This window comes from Leucopleurus acutus, assembly GCF_964270905.1.
Source record: "Leucopleurus acutus genome assembly, chromosome: 16".
In the NCBI taxonomy this organism is placed as follows: Eukaryota; Metazoa; Chordata; class Mammalia; order Artiodactyla; family Delphinidae; genus Leucopleurus; species Leucopleurus acutus.
In genome coordinates, this window is record NC_139158.1 from 74,166,166 (window position 1) to 74,180,162 (window position 13,997).

At 48.7% G+C, this 13,997-nt stretch overlaps 1 protein-coding gene across 4 annotated transcripts in view; it reads left to right on the plus strand.

Moving 5' to 3' along the window:
• Window positions 1-13,997, plus strand: part of EYA2 (EYA transcriptional coactivator and phosphatase 2) — a gene marked incomplete at both ends in the record, with an annotated part of 173,342 nt that overhangs the window by 145,173 nt on the left and 14,172 nt on the right. For all 4 annotated transcript variants that reach the window (XM_082856786.1, XM_082856787.1, XM_082856784.1 and 1 more), the window contains one exon: window positions 11,110-11,168. In XM_082856786.1, the coding sequence (XP_082712912.1) occupies window positions 11,110-11,168 (59 nt within the window). The remainder of the gene's footprint in view (window positions 1-11,109; window positions 11,169-13,997) is intronic.

The following is a 13,997-nucleotide window of genomic DNA, read 5'->3' on the forward strand; positions in this document are numbered from 1 at the left end:
TCTCCATCGTGGCTGCACCAATTTACATCCCCACCAACAGCGTAGGAAGGTTCCCTTTTCTCCACACCCTCTCCAGCATTTGTTTTTTGTAGACTCTTTAATGATGGCCACTCTGACCAGTGTGAGGTGATCCCTCATTGTAGTTTATGTTTCCCTAATAATTAGAAGGTATGGTTTTAAATGTTTAAAAAGGAAAGTTGATTGAAAGGGGCATGATAGGGTGCATCACAAATAGTAGTGGTGAATATTGTTTGAGAAATTGTCTCAGTGTTATCAATTATGTTTCAGTAATTTAAATCTCTGTGTGATAGAAAATGTGTCTCTTACGGAAGGTCACAGTCAAAACCACTTGAAAGCCAATGCTCTAGAGCCCTAGGGATGTCTGTGTTCTATTCTGCACCGTCCAATACAGTAACCACTGGCCACATGTGGTTATTGAGCACTTGAAATATGGCTCGTGTGACCGAGGCATTGAATTTTCAATTGTATTTAATTTTAAATAATTTTAATGTAATTAGCCACATGTGGCTGGTGGCTATCATATTGGACAGAACCTTTACTTCATTGTACACATTGTAGAAAGTTCCATGAGACAGTGAAGCTCTGGAACCCTAAATTTGTAAGACATGACCTACATTTTCAGTTAAGATGGTGATGATAATAATAATAATAATAATAGTAGGACTTCCCTGGTTGGCTCAGAGGTTGAGAGTCCGCCTGCCGATGCAGGGGACACGGGTTCGTGCCCCGGTCCGGGAAGATCCCACATGCCGCGGAGCGGCTGGGCCCGTGAGTCATGGCCGCTGAGCCTGCGCGTCCAGAGCGTGTGCTCCGCAACGGGAGAGGCCACAACAGTGAGAGGCCCACATACCACAAAAAAAAAAAGAAGAAGAAGAATAGTAACAGTAATCACAGCTGACATTTACTGAGTACTTACTAGGTACCAGGCACTGTTTTGTGCGGTTTACATGTATTAACTTGTTTAATCTTCTCTATTGTTATCCCTATTATCTCAGTCTGCTCAGGCTCCCATAACAAAATATCACAGACTGTATGGCTTAACACAACAGAAATTAATTTTCTTACCATTCTAGAGGCTAGAAGTCCCAGATTAAGGGGCTGGCAAATGTGGTTTCTGGTGACAGCTCTCTTCCTGGCTTGTAGAGACCACCTTCTCACTGTGTCTCCACATGGCCTTTCCTCAGTGTGTGTACAAGGAGAGGGAGAGAGAAAGGGAGAGAAGAAGCATGTGCTAGCCACCTCTGCTGTCTCTTTTTATTGGGACACTAATCCTGTCAGATCAGGGCACCACCTTTATGACCTCACATAACCTTAATTACTTTCTTAGCGGCCCCCTCTCCAAATACAGCCACCTGAGTGTTTGTGCTTCCACATATGAATTTGGGGAAGACACAAACACTCAGTCCATAACACCCATTTTACAAATGAAGAAACTGAGGCACAGAGAGGTTAAGCGAACAGCCCAAAGTCACACAGTTGGCAGTGGCAGTATTCAGACCCAGGCAGCCTGGCTCCAGGGCCCTTGCACTTATCCACCGTGCTGTGCTGCCTCCCCCAGGAGAACGATTGCCATCTGGCTGAGAAAGAAGATTCCCAACAGGAAATCTAGACTCTACAGTGCTGTAGACAGTGGGTTCAAAGGGAAAAGGAGAGCAGGGAGGATTGGTGCAGCTAGGAAGCCTGGAGGAAGATGAGCAAGGTCTGACAGCAAGAGGAGGAGAAATTCCCAGTGTAAACGAAGAAGACAAAGATGAAAAACTCCTCCGTGAATCATGTCATCTTCACATCGTATATGCAAAACAAAAGTCACACAAATAACAGCAGCCTAAACAACTACGGCACCTTCTCTTCCCCCCTGCAAGGGGAACAAAGCAATAAACAAAGGATCTGAATGCATTTCTAGAAAGAAGGATGTGGACTGAGGTTGGAGCCAAGTGGGGAGCACAGGTGAGAATGATAAACCCAATCACAGCAACAGCTGACATGTCCTGAGAGCTCACTGTGTGCCAGGCAGTGCCCGAAGGGCTCACCTGCATGCCTTCATTTAACCTTTCCAACAGTCACAGGAGGTAGATGCTGTTACGTATCCCCATTTCAGAGATGGGAAAACTGAGGCACGGAGAGGTTAACCTGCCCAGGGCTGACACGTATTGAGCTCTTACCCTGTGCCAAGCATCACACGTGCATTTTCTCACTGAAATCTCACAAGTACCATGGAAAGGGAGATGATTTTTTTAAATCTCTATTTTACATATGAAGAATGAAGCCCAGGGAGGTCATTTTTCAAGGGTCACAGAGCTAGTAAGAGTAGAATGGAGATCTGATCCCAGGCCAAGCTGACTTCTAGGCTGGGACGTTTATCTTTCACGGAAGATACAATTATTTATTTATTTATTTATTTATTTTTCGCTGCGTTGGGTCTTAGTTGCTGTGCGCGGGCTTTCTCTAGTTGCCCCAAGCGGGGGCTACTCTTCGTTGCAGTGTGCGGGCTTCTCATTGCGGTGGCTTCTCTTGTTGTGGCGCACGGGCTCTAAGCGCACAGGTGCAGTAGTTGTGGCTTGCGGGCCCTAGAGCGCAGGCTCAGTAGTTGTGGCGCACAGGCTTAGTTGCTCTGCGGCATGTGGGATCTTCCCGGACCAGGGATGGAACCCGTGTCCCCTGCATTGGCAGGTGGATTCTTAACCGCTGTGCCACCAGGGAAGTCCCAAAGATACAGTTTTGAGATGAACAGTGAATTGGAGAAGGAATACGGGTCCACAGAGTGGATGGAAGAAAAGAGGCCTTCATAAGAAACAAGATCAACCTAAAGGTTTTGACAGAAGGTATCCCTGGCCCGAATCAGGCGTGGCCAGGCTGGAGGGTGGGCTAGAGGGGAAGCGTTTCAAGATGCTGCCAGAGCTTTGGGAAGGATCATGCTGGAGGGACTCAGAAGTGGCTGGAATCTGGGCAGGCCGTGGCTGCCTGCCTGACACCTGGGCCTGATTGCTCAACGTCTGATTTACGGTTCTGCAGGAGCTGTCAGGGAGAATAATATTTCACCGTGTCAGCGCTGAGCTGCTCTCCAAGACGTCCTGCCCAACTGACCATTAATGCAACACAGGCCACAGCCTGTTTAGTGCTCTTCAGATAAGTTAAACATTTAAACAACACGAGAAAGACAGCCCAGGTTTCCCTCCCAGGGAGCAGGCCCCTCTCTGGCTAGTCTAGAGGCAGCATTAAGCACTCTCACTTTTAAAATATACCTGCCTTGAAGGAGGAGTGGGCAGGGAGTCCATCTGGGCTTGGATGAGAGTCATTTTTCTAAAGCAAATTTGTCAACAATTTCCTTTCTGCATTCGTGTCTCCAGGCAGCCAAGGACAAAAAGTAATGGGATCAGACCACAGCAGAGCAGGTTGGGAAAACCCCGGCTGTCACCAGCATAAATCAGAACGGATTTTGATGGGTATTTGTCACAGGCTTACTGTTCAGAAACAAGCAAGGATGAGAATACTAAGGATCAAAACCTATGGGGTGCTTAGGGCTTCCCTGGTGGCGCAGTGGTTGAGAGTCCGCCTGCCGATGCAGGGGACACGGGTTCGTGCCCCGGTCTGGGAAGATCCCACATGCTGCGGAGCGGCTGGACCTGTGAGCCATAGCCGCAGAGCCTGCGCGTCCGGAGCCTGTGCTCCGCAACGGGAGAGGCCACAACAGTGAGAGGCCCATGTACCACAAAAAAAAAAAAAAACTATGGGGTGCAGGCAAAGGCTGATCCAGACAGCCTTAAATTACATTTATTAGAAAACCAGGAAAATTAATAAGAACTGGTCATTGAAAAGATCATTAAGGTAGAAAGCCTTTGGCAAGCATGAACAAGAAAAAAAAGAGGGAGAAGAAGAGATCAGTAACCAACATCCCGAATGAAAGCGTGGACATCATCATAGGTTCAGGGGACCTATTTAGTTATGAGAATACCATGAGCAGTATTGTTCCAATGAACTTGAAAACCTGGATGAAGTTGACCCTTTTCAGAAAGATGTAAATTATCAAAATTAACCCAAGGGGGATGTTTTAAATAAATAAACCAGTGACCGTGGGAAATTGAAATCGTAGTTAAAGGTGTACAGCTCTAACAAAGGCACCAGGTCCAGCTCGTTTTAGACAAGAGTTCCACCAAACATTCAAGGAAAGGATAAATAAATCCAATCCTGCACACTCTGCAGAGCAAAGGAAAGGTGGGATGCTGTCTCATGCATTTCAGGAGACTAATGTGACCCTGAAACTAAATCTAGACTTCGAGCACATGACAAAAGGATAAATCACTGTCATCGCTGATGAAAGATGGGACGCTCCTGCAATCCCACAGATACCTTCACCCAGGCCCTGTGACCCTTTATGTAAGTTCCACTTGGCCCTGTCCGAGCTTCAGTTTCCACACTGGTGAAAGGGGAGTGGTCGGGACTATAATCGGTATCATTTATTAGGCCAGCCACGTGCCTCATTACACACCTGCAAGCGGATGCATTACCCATATTTCATAATTTTTTAAAAATCCAGGACTTCCCTGGTGGCACGGTGGTTAAGACTCCGCGCTCCCAATGCAGGGGGCCTGGGTTCGATCCCTGGCCAGGGAACTAGATCCCACATGCATGCTGCAACTAAGGAGCCGGCAGGCCACAACTAAGGAGCCTGCGAGCCACAGCTAAGGAGCCTACCACAACTAAGGAGTCTGCCTGCTGCAACTAAGACCCGGCACAACCAAATAAATAAATAAATATTTTTTAAAAATCTTGGAGACCTTGGTCTGTTGCCCAAGAGGGCCCAGAAGCAATGACACTCCTGCAGCAACTAGCACATCCAGCATCCAGATCTTGGCTTCAAAACACCATTTTCCAGTGAAAGGAACCAGGGCTCCTTGGAGAAGTGACTGGTTCTAGGGCTGGGACAGAGAAGTTACATGATAAACAAGGAGCATCTTATAGTACCAAAAACTAAAGAAGAGCTCAAAAAACCCATGATGTTGGAGTATGTCAAAGGGACACAAGTGCTGACTGGAAGGGTTCCCAGTGGCCAGAGCTGGAACACTTTGAGTACTAAAACAAATAACATAGTATTCAACCCAAAATATAAAATAAGTACCCATGAGTCCATACTGACACAGATAAATGATTGAATAAATAAGTGCGGGAGAACAGACAAATCTCCCATACAGAAAAATTCAAAATGGGAGCCATTATGGGGTTTTGGGCAGGGGAGGGACAGGATGTGACTTAAGGTTTAGCAGGATCCCTCTGGCTGCTGGATGGAGACTAGGCTGGCAAGATGGGGGGTGGACAGGGTAGCAGCAGGCAGAGTGAGGAGGTGACTGTAATAGTCTGAGTCAGGGCTCAGTTAACTTTTTCTGTAAGGAGCCAGAGAGTACATATTTTAAGCTCTGCGGCGCAGGCTGTCTCTGTCTCAACTACTCAGTTCTCCTGTTGTAGGACAAAATCAGCCCTAGACAGTATGTAAATGAATGAGCATGGCTGTGTTCCAATAAAACTTTATTTACACAAACAGCGGGCAGGCCAGATTTAGCCCCCAGGTCATAGTTTGCCACCCTCCTGTGTAGGTGGCAGGTAATGATGGCTTGGACCATGGTGGGAGCAGCAGAGGAGCCTCTCTTTTCCGGGGACACAAGAAGTACCTTGAGGACAAGAGTCAGGTTAGTCCCGAAACCTCCCCTCTCTTGACCCAAGCATCCCCTGATGCTGTTCCGGGCCCACGGGAGGCATTTTTATAAGTTAGTCTTAGGATGGATGGATCTTTGCCAGAACAGGCTCTGGAGGCACACAGCCTCCTGGGCTCCTCCTCGCCTTCATTTTATGGCCTCGGAAGTTTTCTGGGGTAACCAAGTACCCAGACTGGGTGACTTAAACAACAGAAACTTCCCGTCCTGCAGGTCTTGAGACCAGAAGTTCAAGATCAAGATGTCGGCAGGGTTGGCTCCTTCTGAAGGCTCTGAGGGAGAATCTGCTCCTTGCCCCTCTCTCCTACCTTCTCCGAGACATTCCTTGGCTTGTAGACCTATCACCCCACCTCTGCCCTCACAGTCACATGATGTTCTCCCTGTGTGCATATCTGTCTCTGTGTCCAGATTTCCCTTTTGTATCAGGACATCAGTCATACTGGATTAGGACCCACCCTCACGACCCCATCTTCACTTGATCATCAGTGAAGACCCTCTTTCCAAATAAGGTCACATTCCCAGGTACTGGGGTTAGGACTGCAACATCTTTTGAGGGGACACAATTCAGCTCATAACAGACCTGTTCCTGTACTTCTCTCACCTCATTTTCTCCTGTGTAAGATGAATGACAGTAGTATCCCCGTTAACCTATGTGAAGTGCTCAGCACAGACCCCGGCATGTTGGGAGCCAGTCAGAGGCTATATATCGCTGGCCTCTGTCCTCCAGTGTTAGATCCTGTGTTCTCTCCTCCCCAGGGAGATACTTTATTTTTCAAAAGCGATATATGTCCATATTCTCCTTGTAAAGGAAGGAAGGAGGGAAGGAAGGAAACAGGGAGGGAGGGAGGGAGAAAGGAAGGAAAGGAAAGAAAGCATTTCAGTAAGGTTAAAGCCTCCTTTGACCACTAACCCAACGCCAGTGCCTTCCCAGATGGAATTACTGTTCCCAGTCGGACGTGTGAGCATCCAGATCTTTCTATTTCCATTTATGTATATGGATACATTTATATATATCACCTTGTTTTTAATTGGTTTTTATAAATATCGACATGTGTGATACTGGATGTCTCATTCTCCAATCTGCTGCTTTTTGCACTGTAGGATGTCTTGGAAACATTTCCATGTGCTAACATAACTATCTCCCTCTTTCTTCTGAGCTGCTGGGTAGGATTCCCCTGAATGGATATACCACAGTTCATTCCACCATGATCCAATCGAGGGAACTGCAGGGGTTTCCAGTTTCTCACTGGGATGCTGGACATCCTTGCACGAGACTCTTTGCAGTTGTTTCTCTGGGTCAGAAAGTGTCAATTCCTCAGCCCCACTGCGCCTCACCAATGCCAAGACCACAGGAACCCATCCTCTGTCTTGGGCGGGTAGTCCCGCTCAGACACACGCCCCCCATGGTAGTCACACTCTGACCCCAGAGAGGCCAGAAGCACCCTGGGCCGTGAGAGGCTGGCATCCTTTGAGAGGCCTGCCCCCCGTGCAGCACAGTTGAGGGGCATATGATCCTCTTCCCCCAGGGCCCAGCCCCATCTTCGTGTCCTCCGCTTTGTCCCACTCCCCTCGGTGCTGGCCCAGCGGGTAACTCAATCCAGGTCAGCTGGTGGAGTATGAGGTAGTGTCTAGCTGAGCGTCATGGTATTTTATTAAGCCCGAAATGTGATCGCTACTGTTGTCACACTTTAGCACCCCCGACAATCCCCTCGCAAATGAGAAAAACAGAGCCTCCCCACATACCTTTCCCCTGATATCAGGGAAAGCACAGGGAACCCTGCCCAGAGGCCTGAGCCCTGGTGACCCCCCAGAGCAGCTTTCAAGCTTGAGGGGAGGCCTGGGGGCCACGGGGAGGTGTTTTTCCAATTTCAGGCAAAGCAATGGACTGGGGGGAAATCTGCTATTAATTTTTCCTCGGTGCCTGGGTCTCCAAAGTCAGCGCTGGCTTTTAAATACAGTTTTCATTAACCTGTTAGGATTGCTGGCCCTGGGATCCTTCCAGGTATATGAGATTGCTCTGGATCAGAGGTTTCAAACTAGGATGCCCACAGGGGCCAAGTAAGCAGGTAAGGTAAAGTGAGGAAAACCCAGTAGAGGCTGCAGAGGAGCGTCAAGGCTAAGGATTCTCAGGATAGACGAATGCAAGCCCTGCGTTGCCAGAGCGTGTAAATTCTCAAAGTAGCTGAAAATCTAGAGACAGAGAGAGCGGGAGAACAAGAAGAGCGAGAAGGGACGGAGGAAAGGGGGAGAGAGAGAGACGGCTCTTGTTCCAAAAAATGTTTTAATGTTTTAAGCACGTTTTGGGCTAAATGAGATATGTCTCCAGGCCAGCTTGCAAGCGCTTCCTTAATTGAACCTATCAACACAGCAGAGAAATTGTCAACCTCGTTTCTTTATCCCTCCAGAGCTGCACTGTCCGATAGAATGTTCTACAATGATGGAAAACGTGCACCATCCAGTATGGTAGCCACTGGCTCCATTTGGCTATCGAGCACTTGAAATAGGCCTAAGGAACGGAATTTTCTCTTCTGTTTAATTTTAATTGAATCTAACTATAAAGAACCACCCGCGGCTAACCTCTGCTGTATTAGATAATGTGACTATCGGCTCTTCCAGTTGGGGCGTCCCATCGTGCTCAACTATTTAGGAAAGGACACACCCTCTCAGGGAGGGGGATCAATTATACCACCAAGACATCAGAATCCTGGGTGCATGGAAAGAAAGGAAATACGGACTACAGCAGAAAAGCTTTAGGTGTAAACCAGATGTCCGCTCACTCAAGGATGGTCACTCAGTGCCCCCCACGTAGTTTTTTTCCAGTACTATCCAAAGAGTTTCTCAGGTGGGGTCACCACTGAGCATCTGCCATGTTCTTTGCCCTCTGCTCTGGCTACCATTTGCCCATGGCTGACCCCTAGGAAGCCTCTGGGTAGACCTCCCTGCTGTCAGACCTGTCAAAGCACACCGTTGCCCACGCCTGGGCGCTGTGCCAGGCCCACAGACACGTGAGGTGCCGTGTAGCAGGACCCTGAGTCCTACTTTGTCACTGCCACAGAGCTGTGGGCAAAGTGTGCCAGGGACTCTGGAAACAAACCTCTTTCCAATCCAGAGGAGCCAGCAAACCGCCTTCCAGTCCAGAGCTCATTCAGGGGGGCCAGAGAGGGATCAGCGGCCGCACCACCCCTTCTTCCAGGTTCCAACCTTGATCCCCACAGAGCAGCCCAGGCTGCCCCAAATGCCACTGTCCCCACCTGCTCTACCCCCGCATCTCCATAACAACTAAGTTATCTCTGTATATCTTTAAAAAGTGATGGAGGGAAGGTGGTCCCATCATCCCCCAGCAAAACTCTTGTTCTCAGAGATAAACTCAAGCCTCTTCCTTGTGTAAAAAGAGATCTGCTCAAAATGTTGACAACACCATTTTTTTCCCCAGCTTTCCTCCTCCCATCAAGGGCCCAGAGATGTTACAACCAGTTTTTCTCTCAGAGGCCAAGCTCAAAGTTCCACGCGCATCTTCCTCTCTCTAGCAGTCTTTGCGAGGAGATATCTGCCCCCTGAAATTGTCTTGCAAACCAAAACCTGGATGTTTACAAATCTTAACACAATAATCAAAACTAACATTTATGTAGCCAGACCCTTCTCCTCTCGTCAACCTTGTGAAGCAGGTTCTGTTATTATCTCCATTTGCCAAACTGATCTCTGAGATTTGGGGTGGTTAAGTCACTTGCTCAAGTGGTTGGGTCCGGGATCCAAGCCCGGGTGATCCGATTCCAGAGCCTGAGCTCTAACCGGTACCGTCGGGGGGCAGGCACAGCGTGCTCACGATTTTTGCCTTATGGACCGATCACCTGAATGGACCTTCTGATGGAGGCAGAGTTCACAGGCTTCCTTGGGAGCTGTTGCATCACTTGCCTCTTGGTTGCAAAATGAGAGAAATCCATCTCCACTCACTTAAATGGAAAAGTCTGTGTATTCGTCTCCTCCGGCTGCTGTACCAAATTACCACACACTTAGTGGCTTAAAACAACACAGTTCTGGAGATCAATGTCCAAAATCAATTTCGCTGGGCTGAAGATGTTGGCAGAGCTGGTTTCTTCTGGAGGCTTTGAAGGGAGAATATGTTTCTTCGCCATTCTCGGCTTCTGGTGGCCGCCTGTATTTCTTGGCTTGCGGCCTCCGCCTTCATTTTCAAAGCACCTCACTCCAGTTCCCTTCTCCTCTCTGTCGTCAAATACCCCTCTGCCTCTTATTTACAAGGACCCTTGTAATTACATTTGGGGTCCACCGGGAAAATCCAGGATAATCTCCCCATCTCAAGATCTTTAACTTAATCACATCTGCAAAGTTCCTTTTTCTGTATACGTTTCCTGAGATTAGGACAGGGCTGTTTTGCGGGGCTATCATTCAGCCTGCCGTGGTAGTCAGGGTGGCCTTGTCTCAGTTGTGGCTGGATCCAGAGGAGCAAACAATGTGATCTGATCAGGGCCTCCTCCCTCTCTCCAACTCCCAGACCTACTTTCCTCTAACAGCCCCAGGCTTCATCTCACCATCCAGCAGCTTTAGGGAAAGGAGAGCTCCTCTTTCCCAAAAGTCCCAGGGCTGGTTCTCATTGGTCCAGCTGAGGCCACACACTCATCTCTGAAGTCATCACTGTGGCTAGAGGGACCCTGTCCTGGGTCTCTCTGATTGGTTGAGCCTGGGTCATGTGCCCACCTACATCATCCCTTCCCCTCTGTCTTAACTCCCATGTGTTACGGTATTTCTCCAAAGAGAACTGAGAGATGTATGGGTGGTGGAAAGCAGCATGTTATTGGAGTCCATTGAATGGTGAACCCTTGGAATGGTGCCTGGCACGTAGTAATGCTTGATAAATGATGGTCACAGATCGTGGGACACAGAGGGGGACTTGGGCAGGGCGTACCTCCTGAAGCTAATGCTTGAAGAATCCAAGGTTCACTAAGGAGATGAAAGCAGAAGAGCATTCCAAGCAGACGAAACACTTTGAATAGTGAAAGGCTTCCACCGTATGGCCATGGTAACCATAGGTCCTAGTGTACCTGGGGGCAGAGGGAGATAGGTCCTACTTTGTGCCTGTCCTCCTAATGTAACGTTGACAGCAGCCCCCTTTACATTGCAGAATTATCTGGGTTTGCATGATAAGTTATACGGTCACCACCACCCCTTATAGCCAAAGGCAAAAGAGGATGAGACTTAGCCCAAGGTCACCTGACCTTCAGTGGCAAAGTGTGGACTAGAATGCAGGACTCTGACTCCCAGTTCAGTGCTCCTTCACCCCTCAGCTTATGAAACCAACTCTTAAAGGCTGCATCAGCTTCACCAGTCACATTTCTCCCTTTTTCTCTTCTTGCCAAATTCTCTACAGGACTGTGACCAGATCCACGTGGACGATGTCTCATCCGATGACAATGGGCAAGATTTAAGGTAGGAATTTGGGGAGTCAATCAAAAATGCCCCTTCTGATTGGTTATCAAGCTTGCCTTTCACTAGGAAGCAGAGAGGAGGGACGGGCTAGTTATCAGGGCAAGGTGGCCTGCCCTCAGCCCAAGCTGGGACCGGTGTTTCTCTGAACTCCAAAATCACAACCCTGGGCTTCCCTGGTGGCGCAGTGGTTGAGAGTCCGCCTGCCGATGCAGGGGACGTGGGTTCATGCCCCGGTCCGGGGGGATCCCGTGTGCCGCGGAGCGGCTGGGCACGTGAGCCATGGCCGCTGAGCCTGCGCATCCGGAGCCTGTGCTCCACAAGGGGAGAGGCCACAGCAGTGAGAGGCCCGCGTACCGCAAAAAAAAAAAAAAAAAAATCACAACCCTGCCCCCCACCCTGCAGCCTGCTCTGCATCGTCCCGAATCCCTGAGGCCGAGCTTCCTGCAGATCCTCTGTGACTCTGCTTACGTTTCTCTCTCTGGGGGTTTTTCCCTGCTTTACTAAAGTAATGCACGCACATTGTGAAAAGTATCACACGCCACCTCTGATCTCGTCTCCCAGGATCACCACCATGAAGAGTCCGGTAAACCTATTTCCAAGGTTTGACTGCACTCACTAACGTACATACGTTATTTAATGTAGAACTGATATAGTCGACACTCAAAAAAATATTTCTTGAGTGAGTAAGTGGTATGTCTGATTTCTAGGGGAAAACACTCCTAGGACATGAATTCCAGAAATAAGGTACCCAGCTGCTCAAAGTGAGACAGCTTTCAGAAGAATGTGGCTGGAATGTTCCAAGCCTGCCCATTATAAAAACAGAACCCTAGTTATTAAGCTGTGCTTATCAAAATTATCACTATTCAACGCTTCTAGGCCCATCAAAAATATTATGAGACCAAATAACGTTTTGCCTGTGAGCCATTCGTGGTAACTTAATGTTTGCTGCCTAGGTGTGTCTTCCAACTTACTCAAAAAAAAAAAAGCAATCAAAGTTTCTGTTCCTGAGCCCTGCAAGTCTTTTCAAAGCCCAGCACAATTAGAAGTGATAGCTGGGCATCGCCTGCTTCATTTTAATTAGCCATTCAGAAAATCCCTTCTGCAGTCAGGCCTGGCAAGGAGCACGGCTCCACTGCCAGCCAGGACTGCTTAATTTGTGGAGTAAATAAACCCCAGGTCAAGGCTAATTGTGTCCTTTTCATGAAGTCATCCCAGGGAACCACTCTCCCTTTCAAGGCAGTGAGTAACCAGTGTTCTGTTTTTATCGTTTCCCCTGTAGTTGGCTGGCTTGGAATTTAGAGCAATGGCCCTCTGAACCCTGATTCATGCTGATTGTTTGGTACCTCATTTCAAGAATCCACAATCCAAGGGTGTTTTTTTCCCACTAGAAGCCAAATTCCCCATTTGTTCATTCAAGAAATATCTATTAAGCACCTACTGTGTGCTAGGCAGCAACTATCAAATGCCCCTTGTTTTGTTTTGTTTTGTTTTCAGTTAACAGTAAAAACCAACAGTGGTAACGCCCTTACTTTGCACCATGCCCTGTTCCAGTTGCTCTATGTGACTTAACTCACTGCATCTTCACAGTTACCCTAGGAAATAGTTGCTCTTATCATCATCATTGTTTTACACTTGGGGAATGGGAGGCACAGAGAGGTTCAGTAACCTGCCCAACCTCACACAGCTGGTAAATGGGTGAGGCAGGATTCACGGACACCCTTCCCTGCCCTCCACCTCTTAGCAGAACATCCAGGCATCTCCCCAGGTATCCTGAGTTTACAGAGTCAGTGTTCTTTTTCAAGAATAAATTCTCTAGCCTTTCTGCACTACTCAGGGAGGGGTCCATAAGGCATTGTTCTAGATTCCCATCATTACTTAAAGGGAAATTTCCACAATGGCCGGAGTCCTTGATGTCCTGCAAGTGAAAAAGGAGGGTGTCCTCAAATTCTTTGCAGCAGGAACCCAGTTAGGAGGCACCAACCTTGACTTCCAAATGGATCGGTCCATCCGCAGGAGGAAAAGTGACAGGATCTGCATCATAAGTCTGAAGAGAACAGGGGAGAAGCTTCTGCCGGCAGCTTGTGCCATGGTTGCCACTGAAAACCCAGTCGATGTCAGTGTCACGTCCTCCAGAAGACTGACCGGCGAGCTGTGCTCAAGTTTGTCGCTGCCGCCGGACCTACTTCTATTTCTGGCTGTTTCACTCCTGGAAACTTCACTTACCAGATCCAGGCCGCCTTCCAGGCGCCACGACTTCTGGTGGTTACTGATTCCAGCGCTGACCACCAGCCTCTCCCAGAGGCTCTTGTGTTAACCTGCCTGCCGTTGCTGTGTGTAGCAGATTCTCCTCTGTGCCGTCCCTACAACGACAAGGGAGCTTCCCCAGCGGGTCTGACACGGTGGATGCTGGCCTGGGATGTCCTGCGCATGAGTGGTACCATCTCCCGTGAGCACCTGGGGAGGTCATGCCTGGTCTCTGCTTCTACAGGGATCCAGAAGAGGCTGAAAAGGAAGAGCAGGCCGCTGCTGAAAAGGCTGTAACCCTGGAGCAACGTCGGGGTGAACGGATGCTCCAGCTCCCAAGTTCACTGCCACTCACCCCGAGGTCGCAGACCAGTCTGAAGGCTCCCAGATGCCCTCTGTGCCTGCCCGGTGGCTCCCTACTGAAGACTGCGGAGTTCAGGCCACTGGTTGGGGAGGCACAACCACTGAGTGGTCCGAAGCTGTTCTTCCAAAGACTCTTAAACAGAAAATGGAAATGAGGTTGATGGAAAATAAAATTTCTTTAAAAAAGAAAAAGCAGAAGACATTCTCTGGCAAGATGGGAAC